At 49.3% G+C, this 22,908-nt stretch overlaps 1 protein-coding gene across 2 annotated transcripts in view; it reads right to left on the bottom strand.

The window, feature by feature from the left end:
* The window catches only part of pard6a (par-6 family cell polarity regulator alpha), a 39,663-nt gene that overhangs the window by 9,687 nt on the left and 7,068 nt on the right, over positions 1-22,908 (bottom strand). The window contains exon 3 of one of the 2 annotated variants that reach the window (XM_061246665.1): positions 13,955-13,987. The exons of the other annotated variant lie outside the window; for it this stretch is intronic. Within the exon in view, the coding sequence (XP_061102649.1) occupies positions 13,955-13,987 (33 nt within the window). The remainder of the gene's footprint in view (positions 1-13,954; positions 13,988-22,908) is intronic. 2 annotated transcript variants of the gene reach the window in all.

Below are 22,908 nucleotides of genomic sequence, written 5' to 3' on the forward strand. Positions count from 1 at the left end.
CACACACACACACACACAAAGAGGTGGATGTACAGAATACAGAGTGAAAAGGAGCCAACAGAAAGAATGAAAGAAGAGAGAGAGTGGGAGAAGGAGGAGGAGCAGAAGGAGGAGGAGGAGGAGAGGAGGAGGCGCTCCTGTCCTCCCACCTGTCCTGCTCGTGCTCAGTGTTGCGGGGCAGCTGGAGCATCTCTCACATTCCAGACAGACCCCCCCACCCCTGCGCTTTGGTGATGAATGTCTGCTATTTCCCCTCTGCTCACCCCCTACCCCCCCCCACACACACCACACAGTCCCTCTCCCTCCCATGATTTATCCCATAACCGGTGTGTTTATTATCCGCCGGTCCCTGGATCCTTCAAGCTCCTGTTGTTCAACTGAATTCCTACCAAGAAACAACCCAGGATGGCCAAAGTCAGTGCGGCCGCTGTCCTTACAAGGTCCCTGGTGTTCTGAGGACCCAGAAGAGAAGAGCTCGGTCTCCAGTGTGCCGGCGTAAGGTTTACCGCCCGGCACGCTGTCTGAAGGCGCAGCGCCCCGAATGCTTCGGGCTGAGACACGCGGTGACAGCGGGGGCTCTGAACTCCTGACCGCGGCGTAAGTCCCGGGAGAGGCCCAGCCGTCCCTTGGGGCCGGTCCCTCCGCCGGGGGTCGACCGCGGCACGGAACGGCGCACGGCTTACGAGCCTCCTCAGACGAGAGGAGATAAATAACCGTGACAAAAAACAACCTGAGCGCAGACTCGGGGGACAGCTGGGGCGGAACGTCCTCAAAGCGTCCGGCTTCCCTGCATCGCACGGCCTCGGTACAGAGCGCTGATCTGGGATCAGATCTGCTTTGGAGCTCACAGTGGACAAGGTCCGGATATGGACAGGCACACCTGATCCCAGATCAGCGTTCCCGCTCTGAGATGCCGTGTGACTCTATGGGACCTGGTGAAGGTGTCCTCGCAGCCCTGCAGTGACACTGCAGCAAAATGGAAGCCAAAAAAACGAACCAAAAAAAAAAAAAACCCACATTGCTACTGCGTTGCGGCATAAACTTCAGCAGGTAGCGTTACCGGACGAAAACGCGGAAGCCGTGAAATTGGTTTAATTTTTTTTTATTGTGAGTTATTCTTCCCAATGAGCACCCTGCAGGCCTATAAAAGGTGCCAGAGAAGAGACAACAACAAAGTAATCTAACGTCTCGAAGGACAGGGAGTAAGCACTGCGCTGCGCTGCCAGTTTAATGTGGGCTCCCCAACCCTTCCCTCCATGAAAATATTTTTGTTCAGTTAATTTATGAGAAAATCTTTTCAGGAGCTTTTCCTCCAAAAATAATAAAAGCAAACGGGAGACGCTCTATCAGGGGAGTAACACGACGGGCTCTCGTCCAATCCTAAGACTCATATTGTTGCCGTTAGATACCAGATTCGTACAGTACTTTAGTCTCTCCGTGGAGCGGCCGCATCGTACGGTAATCAACACAATTCTCCAAGCTCTCTTTCAAAGACGCGTTAAGCTTTACTTTTCTCTGAAAGCTCAGCCGCTACTAGGCCAGCCGCCTCTGCGAGGCACAATGAGGCACGCTGCCCCCTGTGGCGGGAGGTGGGTACGGCACGACTGCGACACCGACACTGCGGGAACCTGCCAGGGACCTTGGGCTAAGCTGGTGCCCGTGACAGCGCACGTGGCAGCCACGGCAACGGCGGACCGCTCAGCGTCAGGGTGATTTAGCCAGCTGCCACGGTCCCAAATAGACCACATCAATCTGCGAGCCGCTGTCATAAAAGAGCGCCATTACAATGCATGAGAAAGCTGTATGGCACAGCCCTTTCATCCTGGGCAAATTACAGGACACCTTGCACCTGCCAAACTGTGCGGCCGGATAGTTTATGGGAGAAATTCAGGTTAAGCGACTCAGTCAAGGGTACACTAGCAGTGCCCGCCAACCCCACCCCTCAAAATCTGAACCTACCAACATACAAATATAACAGGGTCCAATTCCCAAACCTGCAAGTCTACACAACATGAACCCCCTCGCCCCCGCCCCCGCCCCCGCCCCCACTCCAATCCCTTCCTCGTCTGCCTCTCTCCTGGATACAGAGGGAATTCTCGGCATTCTTCTCCGAAACGGTTGTGCTGCTGGGGGGTTAGAGTTAGGCCCCTCCCCTCCTTTCTTCCGTTTCGATCGGCCCTTTTGATGTCCCTCTCCGAGACGGCGGAATGCTTCACCCTCGCTGCGTTTCTGGAACTCTCTTTCAGCTACGAGCGGGTCGGGGATGGGAGATTTAGGGCTGGGGGAGGGGGGCGGGGGGATGGAGAGCGGGGGAACGGCTTGGCTCGGGCCCTCTCTGCGGGCCTCCTGTGTTCCAGGCAGTGCAGCAGGTGCTGGCAGACCCAGGGAAGACTCGGAGAATGTCTCGGGGTGCAGTTAATAACCTGGCAGCTCTACTGAGAGAGAGGAGGGAGGAAAACCAAACACGCTGAGGGGTAGGGCCGTGTGTGTGTGTGTTTCTGCGTGTGTATGTGTGTGTGTCTACAGTACGCATCTCTATTTGTTTTTGTTTGTGTGCTTGTGTGCACGTACATTTGTGCATTTGCATACGTGTGGATGTGTGCCCATGTCCCACATCCAGTCAGTCGCAAAAGAAAAACATGATGCTGTTGAGCACAGAAAAACGCGCATGCACACGCACACACGCGCACACACGCACGCACACGCACGCACACGCACGCACACGCACGCACACGCACGCGCACGCACACGCACACGCGCACGCACGCGCACACGCGCACGCACGCGCACACGCGCACGGACACACAGACAAACACACATAGGTAGAACAATAGAACTCAATAGGTGGGGCTCCAGATATTGAAAATGTTGCAGTATAGCATGGTTGCCCCTAAAAATATTAAATGATTTTTAAAAAATCATCCATAAGCTCTATCTCAAATATCAGCAGTTTTCCCTCAGTGTGAAACAAGAGCATTAATTAAGTTTAAAAATGTGCAATAGATAATATCCAAACTGTATTTATGTCAGAGCTCTTCAAAGAGAGAGAATGGACATGCATAATAATTGTTCTGCAGTGAATCGCTTCACACCTAGTTCTGCCACAACACTGTCACGCCATTTTGAGAATCCCTCCTTCTGACCCACATCACCAGTGTAATTTAAATACACGCTCCAGTTAGGTCAGCCCTTAAACTGGGTCTCTGCCAAGCCAATGAATGATAATACACCTACCCGGGCTAATTGGTTTGGGAGATTCAATTACATTAACTGAGCAGGATTAACCCCTGCCACACCAGCAGAAACTGCTGTGGAAAAATATATTTGAAAGCCTGTTTATCAAAGAGGCACCCTCACACATAAACGTGCACAGGGACTTTGTCTGCCAGTCAGTGGTGTTTTATGGACAGAACTGTCGGCCAGTCAGAGAGGGTTAATACATTAGAAATAAAGCCAATTGGTGGGATTACGATTGGTTTGTGACTCGAGGGAGTGCTGATTGGCGTGCAAGTGACTCTGAAATAAGTCATTGTTCCCTCAAAGGATTAGAGCGCAGACATGACACAACGAGCACAGCACAGACACAATGGAGCGAGTGCCGCACAAACATAATGAAACCAGCACCATCTGGCCGGAGACCAGCAGCCAATCATGCGAGAGGAGGACCCACACTGCTCACTAGCATTCTTAGTTCCTCTGACGCGAAGTAACCCCGAGACTTACAGCACTCTCTTTAATTAGCCCAGCAGGGTCTGAAGGAGCAGGGCAGAGGGAGACTGGAGCTTATCACCATGATCAGGACAGGCAGGGGCACACACACGTACACGTACACGCACACACGCACAATTTGTACAGATACGGGATAACAATCGAATGCGTGCTTGTGTCTGTTTGTTCGTCAGATAAAGTTGTTTTGCCCGGTCGTATGATAAAGATATTTTGCTTAAGAGTTGATTAGCAGGAACAAGAAGAATGTGTACATGGCTGGAACAATATAGAATGTGCAATACGGGTAATATAGAGTGTATAGTTTTGACGTAAAAGGCAGTACAGTATCAGAGAGCTTGCTGCTTTGTTACAGAGAATGCACCGTGCTGATGTGTTTTGAATTCTCTCCATGCTGCATATAAGAGAGTGCCTTATGACAGTGGGCCTTTCCTCAATAATTTACATTCTATATTTTCCTTACCATACAAACACACATGCACAAACGTACGCACACACAAACATGCATGCACATACACTTGTGCACACACATACACACAAACACACAGGCACAGGCAAAGTCACACGCAGACGCACACACTTGAAGCAAACTGTGAGCTTGCAGAATACAGAAAAGGCTGTTCTCTTTTATGCTAAATTATTCTTTTGCGATGAACAAAGTGGGATAATACATAATACGGGTGAATAACGGATGGAATTAGCATCTCTGGGAGAACATTTCCACAGGAAATGGGGTTTGGCCTTTAACACCATTTTACAGTGATCTATAGAAAGGACAGTCTATAGTTTCACTTCCCAAGCAAATCTCACAGACCTTGCCCCCTCCTTGCCCTCTCATTGCTCCAGTGATGTCTGGTCGTGGATGATGAAGTGTGATTACGCTGGGCTGGGCCAGAGCCCGTTATCTTTGTGTCTGTGCTAATTAAGGGAGACACATGGAGGCCTAATTAAGACGCGTGTGCGGAAGGGAAAATGAAAAACCGTTAAACAGCAACAAAGGCCAGAGTGCAGCCAGCTGTTTCATACAGATAGGTCCGTTATTCCATTTCCTGTCACAGTGGAACATGTGAATACACAAACACGCAAGCACGAGCGCATACACACCCGTATCGACACACACGCACACACACACACACACACACAAACAAACAGACACACCCATGCAGGCATCCACAACCAGGGACACACCTGCACTGACCATATACCCCCCAGTGCTGAAGTTCATTACTGGCCTTCGACAGGCCTCCCCACACCAAACACAGTTGTTTCTCACACTACAGAACCCCTGTACATCTCACCTTCCTCTCCTCTCTCCAAAGGCTTCTATAAGACCATAGATCAGGAGACATGGTAGGTCCACAGAGTGACACGTAACCACGGTCCGCATCGCCTGTGGGCACCACGTCTCCTCGTGCTCTAGCGCCCCCCGCTGACGACCTGGCATAAGCCGCGCACGATGCAACTCGTCTCCGTGAGCCCGGCTTGTGAGCGGCGGCGTGATGAGAAGAGAGAGCGGCTGTCTGCGCTCCCCCAAACCGACAGCCGAGGTTCCAACAACGAGAGGCCATATTTACGACTGCACTGCTAATTGAGTTAAGGGCAATGAAAAGCTGTGCCACAAAGAGTTAGAATTTAACTGCGCCCTTTTTTCGGCAGCCACTACAGATACGTCTGTGTGAAAACAGATCATGGTTTTCAGGAAAACAAGGCCACACCCTATACCTCATACAGGGCTAAAACTCATCCGTCAATCAACGAATACCCCAAACCCAATTGCTCACTTCCACTGAACAGACATTTTTACTTGAGGTGTCATGTTTAATTCTGAGTGGCCAGTGACATGGAGAAGGTTTCAGGTCGGCACCCACACACACACACACACACACACACAGGTATGTGTATGCACATGCACACACAAAGGAATGCACACAGGTACACACGGACAAAACTCTCATTCATTATTACAGAGCAGGTAGTGGAAAACTTGTTATCACCCCCTCTCCACCCCCTCTCTCCTGGCAACACGATCTGTGCTTGGGGGGTGTGGTCTCACGTGGTGGACATCCAATCCCTGGGCCAGGAGAAGGCCCCAGGGAGAAGTGTCCTCAGCCCCACGGCCAGACTGATTCAGCAGCGGAGTGATCGGGAATTAGGTTCAGTAGCTCTGAGTTCAGCACAGGTTCAGTAGCTGTGTTCAGAACATGTTCAGAAGGTGACTCTATTGGTCACTCAGACCATCTGGTGCCAGCCCCTCCATACGGTCACCACGGCAACCCCAGGGGCCATGGCTATTCTTACATCAGGTAGACAAGAGGTCCAAGCTGCCCTCTGCAGACAACCTGCACACTGCATCCATTAATGCAAAAGCACAGAGCATTCTCTGCAACAAAGCAGCAAGCACTCTGAAATATCGCATGTACTCTGTGTTTTGCATCAAAACTATACACTTGGCACATTCTATAGTGTTCCAGCCATGTACACATTCTTCTTGTTCCTGCTTAATCAACTCTGAAGCAAAACATCTTTATCACACGACCGGGTAAAACAACTTTATCTGACTGCTGACGAACAGACACAAGCACACATTCGATTGCTTAAAGGTTATCCCTTAAATGTACATAGTCTTGCAGAATAGATTGCCATCTCTCACACACGTGCACACACAGGCGCACACAGACGCACACAGACACGCACAGACGCACACAGACGCACACAGACGCACACAGACGCACACAGAGGCACACAGACGCACACAGAGGCACACAGACGCACACAGACGCACAGTGGCTGCAGATAGTACCATTGTGTATTGGGGACCCTGAACCTGAGAGGAGAGAGTAGAGTCACAGCATATCAGCAGGGGATGGCGGTAGTAAACACATCCAAGACACCAGACACCTGCCGGTCACACGGGACTCGTGGGACGTGAGTAATGGGGGCTTGTCTGGGATTACATTTTAGGCTGATGAGGCCCTGCCAATCCCATTTCAGGCCTGTTACTGAGATGCACACACATTAATTAAACCTGTGTGAACTGCTTCGAAGTGTAGGTCTTCTGGAATGTTTTTTTTTTTTAAGTCAAAGTGTTCTAGAACTCCACTGCTTTCAATTACCAGTTGTGATTTTTACATCAGCATTAGAATGTTCAGTTAAGAACATTCTAATCATATACTGTATTTGTGATCTCACACATTAAAGGGTCAAACAAACCCCGCCCCTCTGCCCCCTGCCTCAGTAGAGAAGGTGGACACCTCCCTGCCAATCATTTTGATGGAATCCCATGGCAACGCTATCCACCAATGGGATGGCACTCCATTACCCCATAGACCTAAAGAACAGTGATCTTTTGCCCTTTCCCTCAACAGCAATGCATTTCTCAACCCTACACAGGAATGGCATGCCACCTTCTTAAACTAGCTACCAGTAGGAAAACCTGCTTATGTGATCCGGTTGCAGGTTTGAGTCCTGGGAAAGACATCACAACCCTGAACACGGTACTATCAGCAAGCCTGTTCTGCTTCCAGCGGCTATAAATGAATAAGAGCTGAAAACAAAAGCTACGCACATAGCCTGGATATGGGAGACAGCATCTCAAAGGGATAAATAAATGTAAAGTCAGAATATGCAGCGGAGAGTTTTGGCCTAGCCTCCCGGTGCGTTGTTAATGTGGCTCTACAGCTCCCGCTGTGATACCCAGCTCTCAGGATTCCGCCTGGGATTACAGTTTAAACCCAGCAGCACCGAAAAATGCACTGCCACAGAGAGAGAGAGAGAGAGAGAGAGAGAGAGAGAGAGAGAGAGAGAGAGACACACACACACACAGACAGGAAGAGAGACAGATAGAGATGCTCCACTGTCTGACTGGGTAGGTAATGAAGCAAGAGAAGCTCATTCATTTTCTCTCTCCCTCACACACACACACACACACACACACACACACCCCCGTGTACACACACACACGCAAACACATGCACATGCACACGCACACACACACACACACGCACACGCGTAAAACACACGCGCAAACACATGCACACACATGCGCGCACACACACATGCACGCACACACATGCACACACACACACACACACACATGCGCACACACACGCGCACACACACGCGCACACGCGCGCACACGCACACGCGTAAAACACACGCGCAAACACATGCACACACATGCGCGCACACACACGCACACACGCACACACCTCTACAGCATCTTCCCCTGAGCTGGCCCCAGCCCACTCCTAGCTGTGGAGTGACAGAGCTGCTCTGTCCCACACAAAGGACCAGGGCGAAACCAGGACACTCACACACCTTCCCCAGTGACCTGTCACTCCCGAGCACGACCAACCACACCTGGAGACGGAGCAGCCTCTCTGAGTGTCCTCTGCCAATCAGTGCTCACCTCCTGGGCGATGAATCACTGTACCACGTACTGACAAAGTTTTTAACCCACCAGCCCATGACCTATGACACAATATGAGTAAGTATGAGCCACGCAGAGGCAAAGCATGCTGGGAATGACTTATGATGGACAGAGATCAGTGTGGGAAGGTTTCTTACCCCAGACTGGCAGCATTCTTCCAATACCTAAGCAACTCCTCCAACACCGCCAACTCCTCCAGATCCTCCCCCCCACCACCCCCACCCCCATGACTCCACACTTCAACTTCCTTTGAACATACTCCAGTTAAAGTTAAAAAAATATATATATATATATTATGGATGGGCACAGCCAGGATTCCTCTGCCAGGGCCCTAGCCGCCAGAACATCCTGCAATGGACCAATCAGGAGCTCCAGAATCTTTGCACATTAATAAGATGTACTAGATAAAAATACCACAAAACGGATCTGTGTGGTGGATCCAGGACTCAATCTAATGCTGCAAAACGCACGTGATGCCGATGTTGTAGTTCAAGGTAGTGGCTGTTCACACACACACACACACACACACACACGCAGCTGACAGGAATAGAGACAAGTACCCTCCCCCCCTCACCGTGTTTCAGTGGAATGTCTATTGTATGAGAGATACCGTGCACACACAGATGCTAACCTACACTCCTCATCTATATTATGTGTGAATGCCACAGGGTACTGCAGCCGTCCTTGTGTTGATTCACAGGGAGCTTACATATTTTAATATAGATGCAGATTCACCAATATACTTCCTGTGTTTGTTCCATCTTTCATGTTCTGTGAACCCCAAAGTACAAAGGGTTATTTTGAAGAGTTGGGAAGGGGAGGGTGTTGGTGGAAAGGGTAGTAGTAATTAAATATAGCATTATTATGCATTTCCTTTGTTTTCACCCGTGTAATTCATTCATGTTGTTTTTCTTGCACTGAATCACATGTATTATTTCCAGGGAAGTTGCTGCATTGTTACATGAAAGATCTGTTTGTTTGCGGTTATTTTGGGGAATTAGAGAGGCTCCTGCTTTTTCGCGGTGAGCTCAAACAAGTTGTACTTGTAGAGAATGTTCCAGAAGAGCCTCTGCAGCTTTGGTCCTTTGAATAACAGCACAGTATTGATTTGGTAAGTGCTTTTAATGTCCTCGCCATGCAAACAGCCCCACTGAGAGGGAGAAGCAGCAGTGAATGCGTGTGTGTTTGTGTGAGTCAGAGTGTGTGCGCGTGCGACCCTGTGTGTGTATCTGAGTCAGTTTGTGTGTGTGTGTGTGTGTGTGTATCTAAGTCAGTTTGTGTGTGTGTGTGTGTGTGTGTGTGTGTGTGTGTGTGTGTGTATCTGAGTCAGTTTGTGTGTGTGTGTGTGTGTGTTTATCTGAGTTAGTTTGTGTGCGTGTGTGTGTGTGTGTGTATCTGAGTCAGTTTGTGTGTGTGTGTGTGTGTGTGTGTGTGTGTATCTGAGTCAGTTTGTGTGTGTGGGCAGGCGGGGCAGTGATAATGCTCTCTGTGTTCTGGATGGAGAGCACACAGAGATCATTATGAGCACCAAATCTCTCGCTCTCTCTCTCTCTCTCTCTCTCTCACACACACACACACGTATAGACACACACACACACATGCACAGATGCACATACACACGCACACGCACAGATGCACACACACTCCCTCTTTCTCCTTCAATCTTGCTTTCAGTCACTTTCTCACTCTTCTCTTCTCCTCTCTCATGGACAGCTAACACATTGGCTTCTGTTTAGCTTGTTGCCATGGACACAGAGGGATCCAGACGCTGCACCTGTGAAGTTGGCCAAGCCAGGCCCAGCGGACCACACCCCTCCGCTCGTGACATTGCCCCCGGCAACCTGTCGAACCCACCCAACGAGCGACGCAGCGCAAGCCCACCTGCCAGCCGGGGTGGGCCGGCGGCCGGTTCCATCTCCCACGGTTACGGCGGACCACCGCCACGCCGCCACATTCCACCTGCGCTCCCGCCCCGGTCTCTCCCAGCTACGATCAGCCATCTGAGTTTACAACCAGCCAATAAACAGCACGTCCCACACAGCCAGACGCCTACTGCACAGAACGACTGTAACTCCGGCAAGCAAAGATCAGAGACCTCCGCCATGCAGGTGTTCTCTCTCCTGTACAGAGAACTGAGAGACTCTCCATTCCCGATGCACCTGGACAGCAGATGTGAACACTCTCTCCCTCTCCCCCTCCCTTTCTCTCTCTCCCATCTCCTACCCTTTCTCTCTCCCTCTCCTACCCTTTCTCTCTCCCTCTCTCACCCTTTCTCTCTCCCTCTCTCCATTCTATTCCTCTTGTTCTTTGTGTGCACTCGCGTTTTCTCCCTTTCTCTGTCACTGCATTTCCCTCTCTTCTCCTCTCTACCCAGCTCTCTCTTTCTCTCTCTCTCTCTCTCATTCCCTCTGTCCCCTTAACTCTCTCTCTCGGTGAGAGGAGGGTGCTGGAGAATAATAATGGCTTTTGTTCTGAGTGATACAGGAGTTTTCAATTGAATTTGTGGAGATGTTATCATCCCATCAAATGGGTCTGGACAATGCCAGCTGGCAGGATAACAGAGAAGCCCTCGCACACACACACACACACACACACACACACACACACGTGCGCACACGCACACAAACACACAAAAACGCAAACTCACTCAACCCTTCCCATAATAACCCACTCACTCTCCCTCTCTCCCTTGCACAGACAAATACAAACACACACAAATGCACGTGGACAAACACACACTCCCTCACTTTTGCACATACTAACTCTCTTGTACACACACACCACACACACACACAGGCTGCTGGGTATTTACTCATCCAAAGCAGGACCTCGCCTCCCCCAGCCTCTAGAGGAACCCCAAGCTTAATTCTGTCTCTGTAGCTCTGCCACTGCTACAGGGCTAGAGGAGCACAAAGCCTGGCGGACTGCAGCAGCAGCAATACAATATCAGGCAGAACACAGAGCTAGTATTCCCCTTATACTGTACACATATACTGTACACATATACAGCACACATATACTCTACACATATACAGCAGCAATACAATATCAGCCAGTACACAGAGCTAGTATTCCCCTTATACTGTACACATACACTGTACACATATACAGCAGCACCACAGAGATAGTGACCTCAGAGATAGGCATTGTATGGTTGTATGGTTCAGAAAGCGGAAACAAAACATAAGAGGCTACTGCAATTTCATCTACTGCAATTTCATTGCAGTATCATAACATAATATATGCATAGTTTAAGTATTTCAGTCAGTTTATTCTTGCATCCCAGTGAACTCTTGCAACGAAAATATATTGGCATATACTGAAAAAATGTGATAGGATATATCATAATATAAAAATGTGCATGATATATAGTATCATGCATTCAGTAATAAAAAATGTAATATATGGAGGCACTCATATCTTTTTTGATACAATATATTGCCATTTTTATTAGTTATAGTATTATAGTATAGCCAATACTGTTCAGACATATTCCCCTGATACAAGTGGAAATAATCTGTATATTGTTTTTTTTATTATTTTTTTTATTTCATACAAATTACAACATATTGGACCTAGTAGCTTTTTATTAGACAGATTCATCAGTGCTGGCTGATAGCGTTGCTAAATGTAAATTAATGCTAACCATACTGTATCATCAGAACAGTCTTTTATTGTCAAAAAATGCCAAATCAAGAATGCCAGAATATTGGTGCTCTATATGTGCATAATGAGACCTCTATCTGTTAGTATGTGAGTTTCTGCTCTACATGGTTAGGATGTCACCATCAAAGCCTGTGTTTCTGATACTGGCGTCCTATACAGCCCTGATGTGTGCTGCACATGCACTGTGTGACTTCTACATCACGTCCATACGTTCAACAGATTCCGCTGTAATGCTGAATAAATGATAAACGAGGAAGTCTGCTCTTCCCCCTGTCGAACGTGTGCAGAATCCACATCCAGGCCCAACACAAAGGCGTGCGGCGAACACGCAGTGTGGCTTCAGCACTCACCGTTCCTGGACGTGATCGGGGGATGATAAAGACGGGTAGCCAATAAAGTTCTCTCTCTGCTTGGATCATTTTGTGTGACCGTTCTGTATCTCATACTGGCACATTGTGTGATGCATAAGAGCGTTTGGTGTGATCGCCAAGGCGTGTATTTGTGCGAGCCTGTGTGTGTGTGTGTGTGTGTGTGTGTGTGTGTGTGTGTGTGTGTGTGTGTGTGTGTGTGTGTGTGCGCATCTGCTTACTTGGGTTTGCTCTGAGAGGCTCAAGGCTCAAGGCCACAGTGAGTGCTACTGGGCACATTTGTGTGTGTATCTGTGCCACTGAGTCTGTGTCTATGTGCAGATGTGAGCCTCTGTGTCTGTGTGTGTGTGTGTGTGTGTGTGTGTGTGTGTGTGTGTGTGTGTGAGCACGAGTGTGCGAGCATGCACAAATCTGTGTCTCTGTGTATCTATATGTGTATGTATGTGTTTGTGAGTACATGCGTGCTTCTGTGTCTATATGTCAATATGGTGTGTATGTGTGTGTGTATGTGCACATCTGCTTACTTGGGTATGCTCTGAGAGGGTGGGGAAAGGGAGGCTCAAGGCCCAAGGCCAGTGATGAACTTCAGTGCAGGCGTATGTACAGTATGCTCAGTGCAGGCGTGTGTGTGTGTGCGTGTGCGTGTGCGTGTGTGTTAAAATGCCTGCCTTGTGGGGACCGGATGATATTTTGGGACGTCCCTTGTGGACTGGAGCGCTGCAGGAGCGGGACAGAGGGGAGAGTCCCACCCCTCATTAGAACGGCAGCTCCATCACTCCCCGTCCCGCGCCCAACGCCTCCCGGCCGCTAACAACCCACATCATCTCCGCAGGCCCCTCCGTGGGGACATCTCCACATTCTTAATGTGCGCACAGAAACGAGGGGAGAGAGAGACAGAGAGAGAGAGCGAAAGAGCGAGAACACGGGCAAGAGAGAGACCGAGAGTGCAAGAGAATGCAGTGAATAAGCTCCTTGTTAAACCGAAAGGAAGAACACCATCCATTCTGTCTATATACCCCTATCCTCTTCTCATCCCTGTCTCTCCTTCCTGCATGGCAGGAAGTGAACAGGTCAAGCCACAGGCAAAGTCTCAACCTCTAATCTGCCTGATCAAATATAGCTACAAACACATGAGATCTCAGGAATAAGAGAAAAGAGATCAATCCTCGACTTCTGACAGAGTCTTGGAGGGTTGGAGGGAGGGGAGTCATGGAAGGTGATTTCTATATCCTCCTTCACATCTTTTTCCTCAAGTCTCCCTCCATCTCTCTCCCTCTCCCTCCATCTCTCTCCCTCCCGCTCCATCTCTCTCTCCCTCTCCCTCCATTTCTCTCCCTCCCCCTCCATCTCTCTCTCACTCTCCCTCCCCCTCCATCTCTCTCCCTCCCCCTCCATCTCTCTCCCTCTCCCTCCATCTCTCTCCCTCCCCCTCCATCTCTCTCTCCCTCTCCCTCCATCTCTCTCTACCTCTCCCTCCATCTCTCTCTCCCTCTCACATTGAATCATCTCCACCCTCCTTCTCATCGCTGTCCCACACATCGCTGTCCTCCCCCATTTTGGCCCCTTGTCTGTCCCATGGAGCAGGGGCTCAGCTGCTTCAGTTCTGCACCCATTAGTGACCCCAGACCCCCTCTGCCCCCACCAGCCAGTCAGCTCCATCAGCAGGGCTTTCGCCGAACAGAGAGGTAACATTAACACTCTTTCAGAGAACCTGCCTTAAACGGCCATTACCCTCCATCAGAGAGGGCACGGCGAGAAAACTCACCTTCCTCCAAGTAGAGAGATCCTGGACCTGGACCTGGTGAAATTAGGACAGGGTACCATTAGGACAGTCTCTACAGTTGAAAGGTAGAGCTAGGACAGGCCCTTCCCCGGCGTCAGCGAGTTATAAGCGAGTTATAAGCACCCCTTGCCCTGCTCAGAGAGGTAGAGCTAGGACTCTCCCTTTTCATAGGGCCCAAAGTACTTTTCTTCCCTCAGTGAAGCCAAAGGAAGCAAATCTTACAGACATTTGCTTCTCAGCTAGCTAGTTTGCTAGTTACTGAGCTAGCAAACTAGCTAGCTCAGTAACATAGATGCAGAAGTTATGTGCCTGCATAGAAGTATGTACAGATCATCTGTGGTTGGCTGAGATGAACCTGCAGGCTGACCTGTGGTTTCCGGTCTTGGAGGCAGTAGCTTCCTTCCAGGCATCACCGAGGGAAGGACAGTACCATGGGCTTCCATTAGTGAGATAAATTATAGACACACCCCTTCTTTGGACACACTTCTACCCGGGGCCAGATAGCACTGTGTGCAGGTGGAAGGGTCAGAAGGAAGTGTCCATAGACTAAATTATCGGTTCTCGGGGAGTTTGTCCTGTTTCGCCTGTTCCCCTGAAACCCTCCCGCTCTCACAACCAGCCTCATTGTAAATGGCCATTCAGAGGGATGATGTCACACTAAAAGCCCAATCAATCTCCACTCCGTTTCTCTGGGTGACCACTCTGTGACAGCAATGGCAAGGAGACCATCTACAATCCCCACATCGAATGCCTCAAAAAGGCCCAGCCTTTGCAACCGCCAATGAGAAACAAGCCCATTGTCTACAATCTCCAGCCCCTACAGATAACATCAGTCTTGCTTTTAAGAACATAACAAATGCATATATTCTGTATCATATTCAGAAATTCTATATACCTGATGAAAATAAGAAAGAGTGGTACCACTGGAGGCAGCACACAGCCAAGGAATGAATCATATGCTTTTTTTTAATGCAGAGGAGGTGCATTACAGTGGATTTCTTGGCCATAAATGTACCCTGGGATTGAAGAAACGATCTTAGAGAGATGATCATGTGAGTTACAGTACTCAGAACCCCCACCCCCCCAAACCCCAGACAAACACACGCGACTCCAGCCAAACTGCTGCCTATAACCTTCAATAATCATTGCTCCCACCCCTCCTCCTTAAGGGTGACATAGTCCAGACCTGTTTCTACCAGGTTGTGTGTCCCCTGTGACCTTGCATGTCCCAGTCATTTACCTTCACCACTACGCTACAGGCCGCCCCAAACACACCCAAACACACACACACACACACACACACACACCAGGATGAAATGGTCTCATCTGTACAGTTACGCCAGCTAGCCTGGAGTGTGGACTGAATCTCGTACACCCCCGGCCCCCAGCTCAGATGCTAATGAACCAGCAGCCGCGATTATCGCAGCAAATGGGGATCAATTACGCATGGAAGGTGCAATTAGCATTATTCATGAGGGCGATCATGAAGGGGAACAGACTGAGAAAAGAGACCCACTGATACGAGTCTAGGGGGGCAGAGGTTTAGGGAGAGAGAAGAGACTACTTGCGTAGGGTTCCTATGCTAATGGCTACTTTTTGGAGCCAGCTGCAGGATTCTCTCTCCAGACACACTCTGTGCAGCTGCCATGGCTGCAGGAGTCAAGGACAGCTAGTGAGGCGTGGAGGGACAGCTCCACTGCAGAGTGAGACCAGGGTGTGTGATTGTGTGTGTCTGTCTGTGTGTGTGTGTGTGTGTGTGTGTGCGTGTGTGTGTGTGTGTCTGTCTGTCTGTGTGTGTGTGTGTGTGAGTGTGAGTGTGAGTGTGTACGTGTGTGCGTGAGTATGTGTGTGTGTGTGTGTGTGAGTGTGAGTGTGAGTGTGAGTGTGAGTGTGAGTGTGTGTACGTGAGTGTGTGTGTGTGTGTGTCTGTCTGTCTGTGTGTGTGTGTGTGTGTGTGTGTGTGTGCGTGTGTGTCCGTGTGTGTCTGTCCGTCTATGTGTGTCTGTGTATCTGTCCATCCCTGTGTGTGTGTGTCTATGTGTATCTGTGTGTGTGTGTGTCCATGTGTGTGTATGTCCATCTGTGTGTGTCCATGTGTTTGTGTGTCTCTCCGTCTGTCTGTGTGTGTGTGTGTGGGAGCCGAGGATGTTTGGCAGCCATGTGTGACAGACCGTTTGGCCGCGCAGCTAAAAGCCCTGACACAGCTCAGACACAACGCCACTGCGGCAGATCCTCTGCTCAGCCCGGACCTGACCGGCGAGGTCACAGAGACCGAGAGAGAGGGATGACGTGTCCGGGCACCAGCACCGATACCTTTATCGTGACCCAACCCTGTTTACACAGAAAAAACACTGGATTCAGCGCTTTTCTTTACTAAGTGTTCAACAATCATGTAGATTAACAGGAGGGACTTTCGGAGGGGAATTTGTGTAATTTGAGCTCTGAAGAGCACACAAGGATGCCACAGAGGCCTGCTCAAGGCTAATGGAATACCTGTCCCTCCATATGGAACAATTCACAACTAAACCATCTGCGACGACCGACTATGCCCCAGAGGAACGACAGAGACTCAGCAGCCTGTAGAACAACGCATCATTTCTGTGTGTTAGGCCAGACTCATCCGTTACCCCTTTCCCCATACACCTACCCCCTCCCCCCTCCCCTCCCCTCTGCGAGGTGACCAAAGAACACTCGTGCCTAACTTCTGAACCGGTTCGGCCCGTTGTAAAACAGAGTTGGTCAAAATTCTGTGGCCTGTTAGAGAGCCCCCCCCCCCCAATAAATTCTCAGTTCAGTTTGATGTTCCACAGTAATGCTTTTTTTCACTTGTTGTTTGCTTGTGTGTGAAAGGGTTCACACAAGCAAAGCCCCACCCCAACTGTGTGCGTGCAGCAGCCATTATTCGTTCCGTTGCAACCCACCAGCTGAGCTGCAGTCACTGCTACAGCAGGTCCAGGGACTGGTTTATTTCACACAGAAAAATATGCGATTTTTTCATTCATATTCATTCCTTCCAGTTTAGGCATCCAATGTGCATGCACTCGTATCAGAAACAGCCCCAGTGCACATGCTCCGGTGTCAAAAAGCCCCATAGTCAAACATGGCAGCCTCCATGAACTGGCTTCTCCTGCAATTGAGCAGCTCCCATAGTAATTCATGGAATCGGTGAGTGGAATCAGTCTCCGGTTCTTATACATCTCCCTCCATGGCTTAAGCACCTGCATGGCATTGTGGTATCCCTGACCAAAGTCAGGACTGGCACATCCGTATTCCCTCCACGCCAAATCCCTCCAAACAGGAGCGTCCTAACGGGATGTCCACCTGAGGCGGGCTCCCCGGCCTCATTCAGACATCCCTTCTCTCCCAGTTTGAGATTTGTTGCATTAAGCCATGGGAGAGCAGGTCCCCCGCAGCGAGCGAGCAAGCGAGAGAGAGCGAGAGAGAGAGAGAGAGAGAGAGAGAGAGAGAGAGAGCATATCTACAGCTGCATTCCTCCAGAACCGGTCTTCAGCTGCTTGTCTTTTTTTTCTCCTTCTATCTTTCCTCCTCTCCTTTAGCTCCCTCATGCCCGTCACCCCGTAAACCGCGTCCTAATTTCCCCCACTCTGAGCGCCCGTCCGTCCCGCCTTCACACATCCATCATTCGGCACTGTCGCCCCAGACTCGGCGACAGCCCCCCGTCCCCTGCCCTCCATGATGTTACAACACTAATCTGAGACCGCCCCTGGATGCTCCCTACCCTAAATCATCACACACCGCACATTCCCCACCTCTCCTTCATCCTCCAGAAAGCTAAGACATCCCTAAACCCCTAACCCCTACACCAGGGCTGGAAATGCCCATAACAGTTTCTGCATTTCAGGCCTAGTTCTGCTGATTATCATTTATGTGATCAGACATTTTGCCTAAATGTATGGATAACCTCATAAATGGCAGTTGAAAAACGGGTTTTGTGTACCAGTAAGAACCATTTGCACTGTGCGCTAACTGTACTGTCCTCTCAGGTCCTCTTTGCACTTGTTCTTGTGTTTGATTTGCACTTTTGCAATTGAGGTGGTTCGGGCATCTGATCAGGATGCCTCCCGGGCGCCTCCCTTTGGAGGTTTTCCGGGCTCGTCCAACTGGGCGGAGACCCCGAGGGAGACCCAGAGCCTGCTGGAGAGATTATATATCTCTCCTGGCCAGGGAACGCCTCGGGATCCCCCAGGAGGAGCTAGAATGCGTTGCTGGGGAGAGGGACGCCTGGAATACCCGGCTTTGCCTACTGCCACCGCGACCCGACTCCGGATAAGCGGGTGATGATGGATGGATGGATGGATGGATGTATGTCGCTCTGGATAAGAGCGTCTGCTAAATGCCATGTAATGTAATGTAATGAGTGAAGCAGCACTGGTGTATACATCTAACAGCCCTCCAGGACTGAAATCCCCCACCATTCCTTATCCCTCCCAGTCCAGCAGAAAAACGACACAGACATTCAGTAGAAAATGGAGTCATGTTATTATCACTCACTCATCAGTGCTGTATGACTGTAACCTGCCCAGGGACTGCAGACCATACAAGCCCCTGGCTAGCACTGGTACATAACACGGTATAAAAACCCATAAAAACAGAAACAGGAAACCCAAACTGTCTATAATCAAACACTAACACAGCACACAGCCGTTAGCCGTTAGCCCTTAGCGTAGCGCACACATTAGGCTTCACCCCCCTCGCCCAGACGGTTTAACAGCCAAAACATCAGGACCATCTGTGAACAGGAATAAAGCAAGCCCCTCTAAAGCTGACATTAGCCCACAGCCCCCTGCTGATGCGGGTTAACAACGAAGTCACTGCGCTGGTACTCTGGCAGAGAGAAGGAGGGAGCAGAGGAAAGAGAAAGAGAGAGAGAGAGAGAGAACGATGAGAGAGAGAAAGAAAGAGAGAGAGAGGTGAGAGAAAGAGAAAAAGAGAGAGCAGAGAGGGAGAGAGAAAGAGAAAAAGAGAGAGGAGAGAGGGAGAAAAGGAGCAGGGATGGCCCATCCTGAATTACAAAACCAACTGCCTTTCAATGGATTTCCTTCATTTGCTTCACAGTTCACCCCCCTAAACCTAATAATCAGTTCCACTATGAGCACAAAAACACAGTTCCACACATTTGCACAGTCTCAGACACCGATAGCACGTGCAAACACAAATCCTCTCAATTTGAAAAATGAAATAAATACACGCATATAATAGAGAAAAGCTGCAAACCGAACAAAAAGGCAGATTCCAGGCCGGGAAGCACAGAAGCAGCAGAAGGCTCCTTGCCTACAGACAGGTCGGCAGCAGTAAGGCTTATTTTTGCGGGGCTTTATTACACGGCCCTTTTGGGCCAAAGCCAACGAGGCTGCACACAAACAGCAGTGGACTCATGACAGGGATGAGGGCAACGCATTGGCGGCTTTAGTCTGCTTCTGCCTCTACTCTAAGTAGAGAGTCTCATATTTCTGAGCGACGCTGGTCAGACAGGTGAGGATTTAGGATGTTGTCATCCCCGGCACACTCTGCAGTGCAGATCCTCCTCCCAGGCTAAGAAGGTGTGACAATAGAGGCAGCCCTCCCTCAGTGTGTGCAGAAACCGGTGTTACAGACGAGGCGGGGAGGGTGGGATGAGCAGCAAGCAGAGCTATCTCTGTCTCCATGAATTATAGATGCAGCCCAGGCAATCCGAGAGCACTCACCGAGGAGCGTGCGTGTGTGTGCGTGCGTGTGTGTGTGTTTGTGTGGATGTCCACTACTGAACCGCAGTCAGCTGCTTCTCAGAGAATATGTGTGCTGCATTCATTCAATTCAAAGTGCATAGGAACCTCTTGAAGCGACACTGTCACTTTCCAATGGTTTTGTTAATACTACTACTAACAATAATAATAACACAAATAATAAGTCTAATCATCATCACCATCATCAACAGTGACTGTCACAGAGCACAGCTGGACCTGACCGCTAGGGATACTCTGTAATAAATAGCTAAACCAGGGGTGCCCAGTCATGTGCCATGGAGGGCTGAGAGTATGTATGTTTTTATTTCAACCCAACACTACACCTCCATTTCAGGAATGATCAATTTATCAAAAGCGACTTACAGTTGATTAGACTAAGCAGGAGTCAATCCTCCCCTGGAGCAATGCAGGGTTAAGGGCCTTGCTCAAGGGCCCAACGGCTGTGCGGACCTTATTGTGGCTACAATATTGGGGCTTATTGTGTCCCAGTCATGTACCTTAACCACTACGCTAAAGGCCACCCTATAGGGTACTGCAAGATACTGGCAATAGCATTTCTCCATACATTGATTAAATGTTAAAGCCCTCCCCTCCCTGTGCCAGCACCCAAACAGGAACTGACCAGCTTTGGGAAGATTTGTCACTCATTTAAAAGCATCAGCCCACAGCGAGTTCAAATGGACAATGTAACAGTTTGCGAGTACACTGGCAGTTTCTGTGTTAACTGAAGGGGAAATGGTGCCTCACAGACAAAAACACGGATCCATTTCCCCTGTTCCCCATTCCTTTTGCGTAAACGTAGACGGGGAAGTTCATTATGCAGGGTTACGGGCGAACATGCACACAGAGGACGTATCAATGATTTATTTCCGCCTCATCGCTTTCCGCGATGAAAAGATAAAGAAGGGAGGGAAACCGTGCACCGTGGTGCATGCCCAAAGAGTGCGTGTAATGAGCAGACCTTCTCCATCTCTCCCTCTTTCCCTCTCTTGCTCTCTCTCTCTCTCTCTCCCTCTCTTTTCCCAGGACCGTAGGGAACACAGACTCATTATCCATGCTGCTCGCTCCCCTGGTCTGTGTCAAGGTGCGGGGAAACCAATTGCAGACCCCTTACCTCATCCTATCCCCGTAGCTCCCCCAATCCCCCGTGCACACCACTCCAGCGGTCCAAATTAAAATTCACACCCCCCCACCCCCGCCATCAGCCTACCCCATCCTCCATACCCCATTTAATGACTCTCCACCCCCCCTGCTGATTTCACATTATCCAAGAAAACCCAAACAGACCATGTTTCACCCATAGGTGAGACGGTCAGAGGGAATGACCCTTTTCTGTTTGGACTCAGTCCTAAAGGCCCCTCTCTGTCCTCACCAAGAGTCAGAGTGGCCCTTTTTCCCAGGAGAGCCGCGTGACACACCACCGAAACACACAAAAAGCAAGACCCCCATCACCACAGAACAAGACAAGCAACTCCACTCTGTCTGAGACTGAACAAAATGACTAACTCTATGCTAGACAGAACTAAATCAGCACCTCCCTCCCATTCGGTGTTGTTTTTAGACAGAACAAGTCGCAGCACCTCCACTCTGACGGATGAAACATGAGCAGCTGTGCACCTCTACTCCCAAGTCAAAACAAGATGAGCAGCAGGGTCCTCAGACAGGACCGGGAGAGCGATGACAGGTCAAGCAGCACAGAGGGAGAATGACTGACAACTCTGTAGCGCTCACACCTGAATTACACCAAATCAAATCGACAACAAACAACCAAACGGACAGGCTCAATATGTCCGCTCTGCCACGCCTATCAGCCATGAACTGATCCAGTCCCGAACTGTCACTTACAATTCTGCATGGAGACCCTTGGTCTACTACTGGCAGCCAACTGTTAACCATTTAGCCAATCAGAGAGCAGAAGCGTGCAATTGAAAATAAATTGAAAGGGTAAAGGCAGAGCTTGCAGCCTTCATTACATAAAAATGAAGGGACGCTACCATCAACTATTCCAGGTATCAGTTGACGCAATCCTGCTAGGCTTACGCAACGATGCTCAAACAATAGCAGGTGCTGAGGCTCATATCTTAAATTACTTTCTAAGCCAAGTTCCATTTTACACAATGAGATCGGAACCTTTTACCCAATACCACTGGCATTCCACATATTCAAACCCTATCATCACAAATAAATCTATTGTTTGTCACGTGATGTACGGACAAAGTTTCCCCCATTTTCTTTTATTTATTAAAGAAAGCAGGAAAGAGGTGGTTCACTGCTTTCTAGGCTGATTGTTTAGCTCTACATGCATCATTTGCTATAAAAGCGCAAATTAGATCCTAAGAATAGCCTATCCTGGCAAGTCTAGTTTACCGTGTTTATGCGCAGAGAGCTTTATGTAACACAATATTATGTGTGATAATCAAATTACTGAATGCCTACACAGGTCAGCAGAAGTAGCTATGATTTGATAATTAACAAAAATAGCAGGAATTAAACTAATTATGTTTTCTAATGAATAAAGCCTTCCTAATTAAGAAGTAAGCTAAGGCCTTTGTTTCCTTCTAATCCACCATGTCCCAGACTGTCCTGAACAATCGTTTACTGTTCTTCACTGTTGTTTTCACCAGATTTGTATTACCCAAAGCCTTACACAAATAACAAAACAAAGAACAGAAATGAAGAAGAAAATACTTAAGAGTGCTTGTGATACATTTCCAGAGAGTATAAACACACCAATTAAATTTGTTTCAGCCAGAACGTGACAATGGGGAGAGGGCAGAGGGAACAGGAAAAGAGAAGTAGCGAGAAAGAGCGGAATACAGAGAGGGGGATACAAAGAAAAGAGAAGAGAACTAATGTGGAAGACAAAACAATTTTAATGGTAAAATGAAATAGTAGAGAGAGAGAGATAGGAAAAAAGGTAGGGAGGGAGAGGGAGAGAGTGCATTCTGGGAGAAATGGGTGCGGCCCAGGCATGCTCCACGTCATGGGCAAGATTAAAGATAGGTACCCAGCTCTGAGCTCCATCTCTCCCCAGCACGGCTGTCAGCCTCTGCATTCCTGAGGGCTGGCAGCAAGCCTAGGCAGGATACCAGGGCAGGGCCAAAGGCACTGATCTAGGATCAGCCGTCAAAACACAATACCCTTACTCTAAGTAGCTCTATGCCCAGTTGCCGCTGACCCCAGTCCCACACA

This window comes from Conger conger, chromosome 6 (assembly GCF_963514075.1).
Source record: "Conger conger chromosome 6, fConCon1.1, whole genome shotgun sequence".
Taxonomy (NCBI): domain Eukaryota; kingdom Metazoa; phylum Chordata; class Actinopteri; order Anguilliformes; family Congridae; genus Conger; species Conger conger.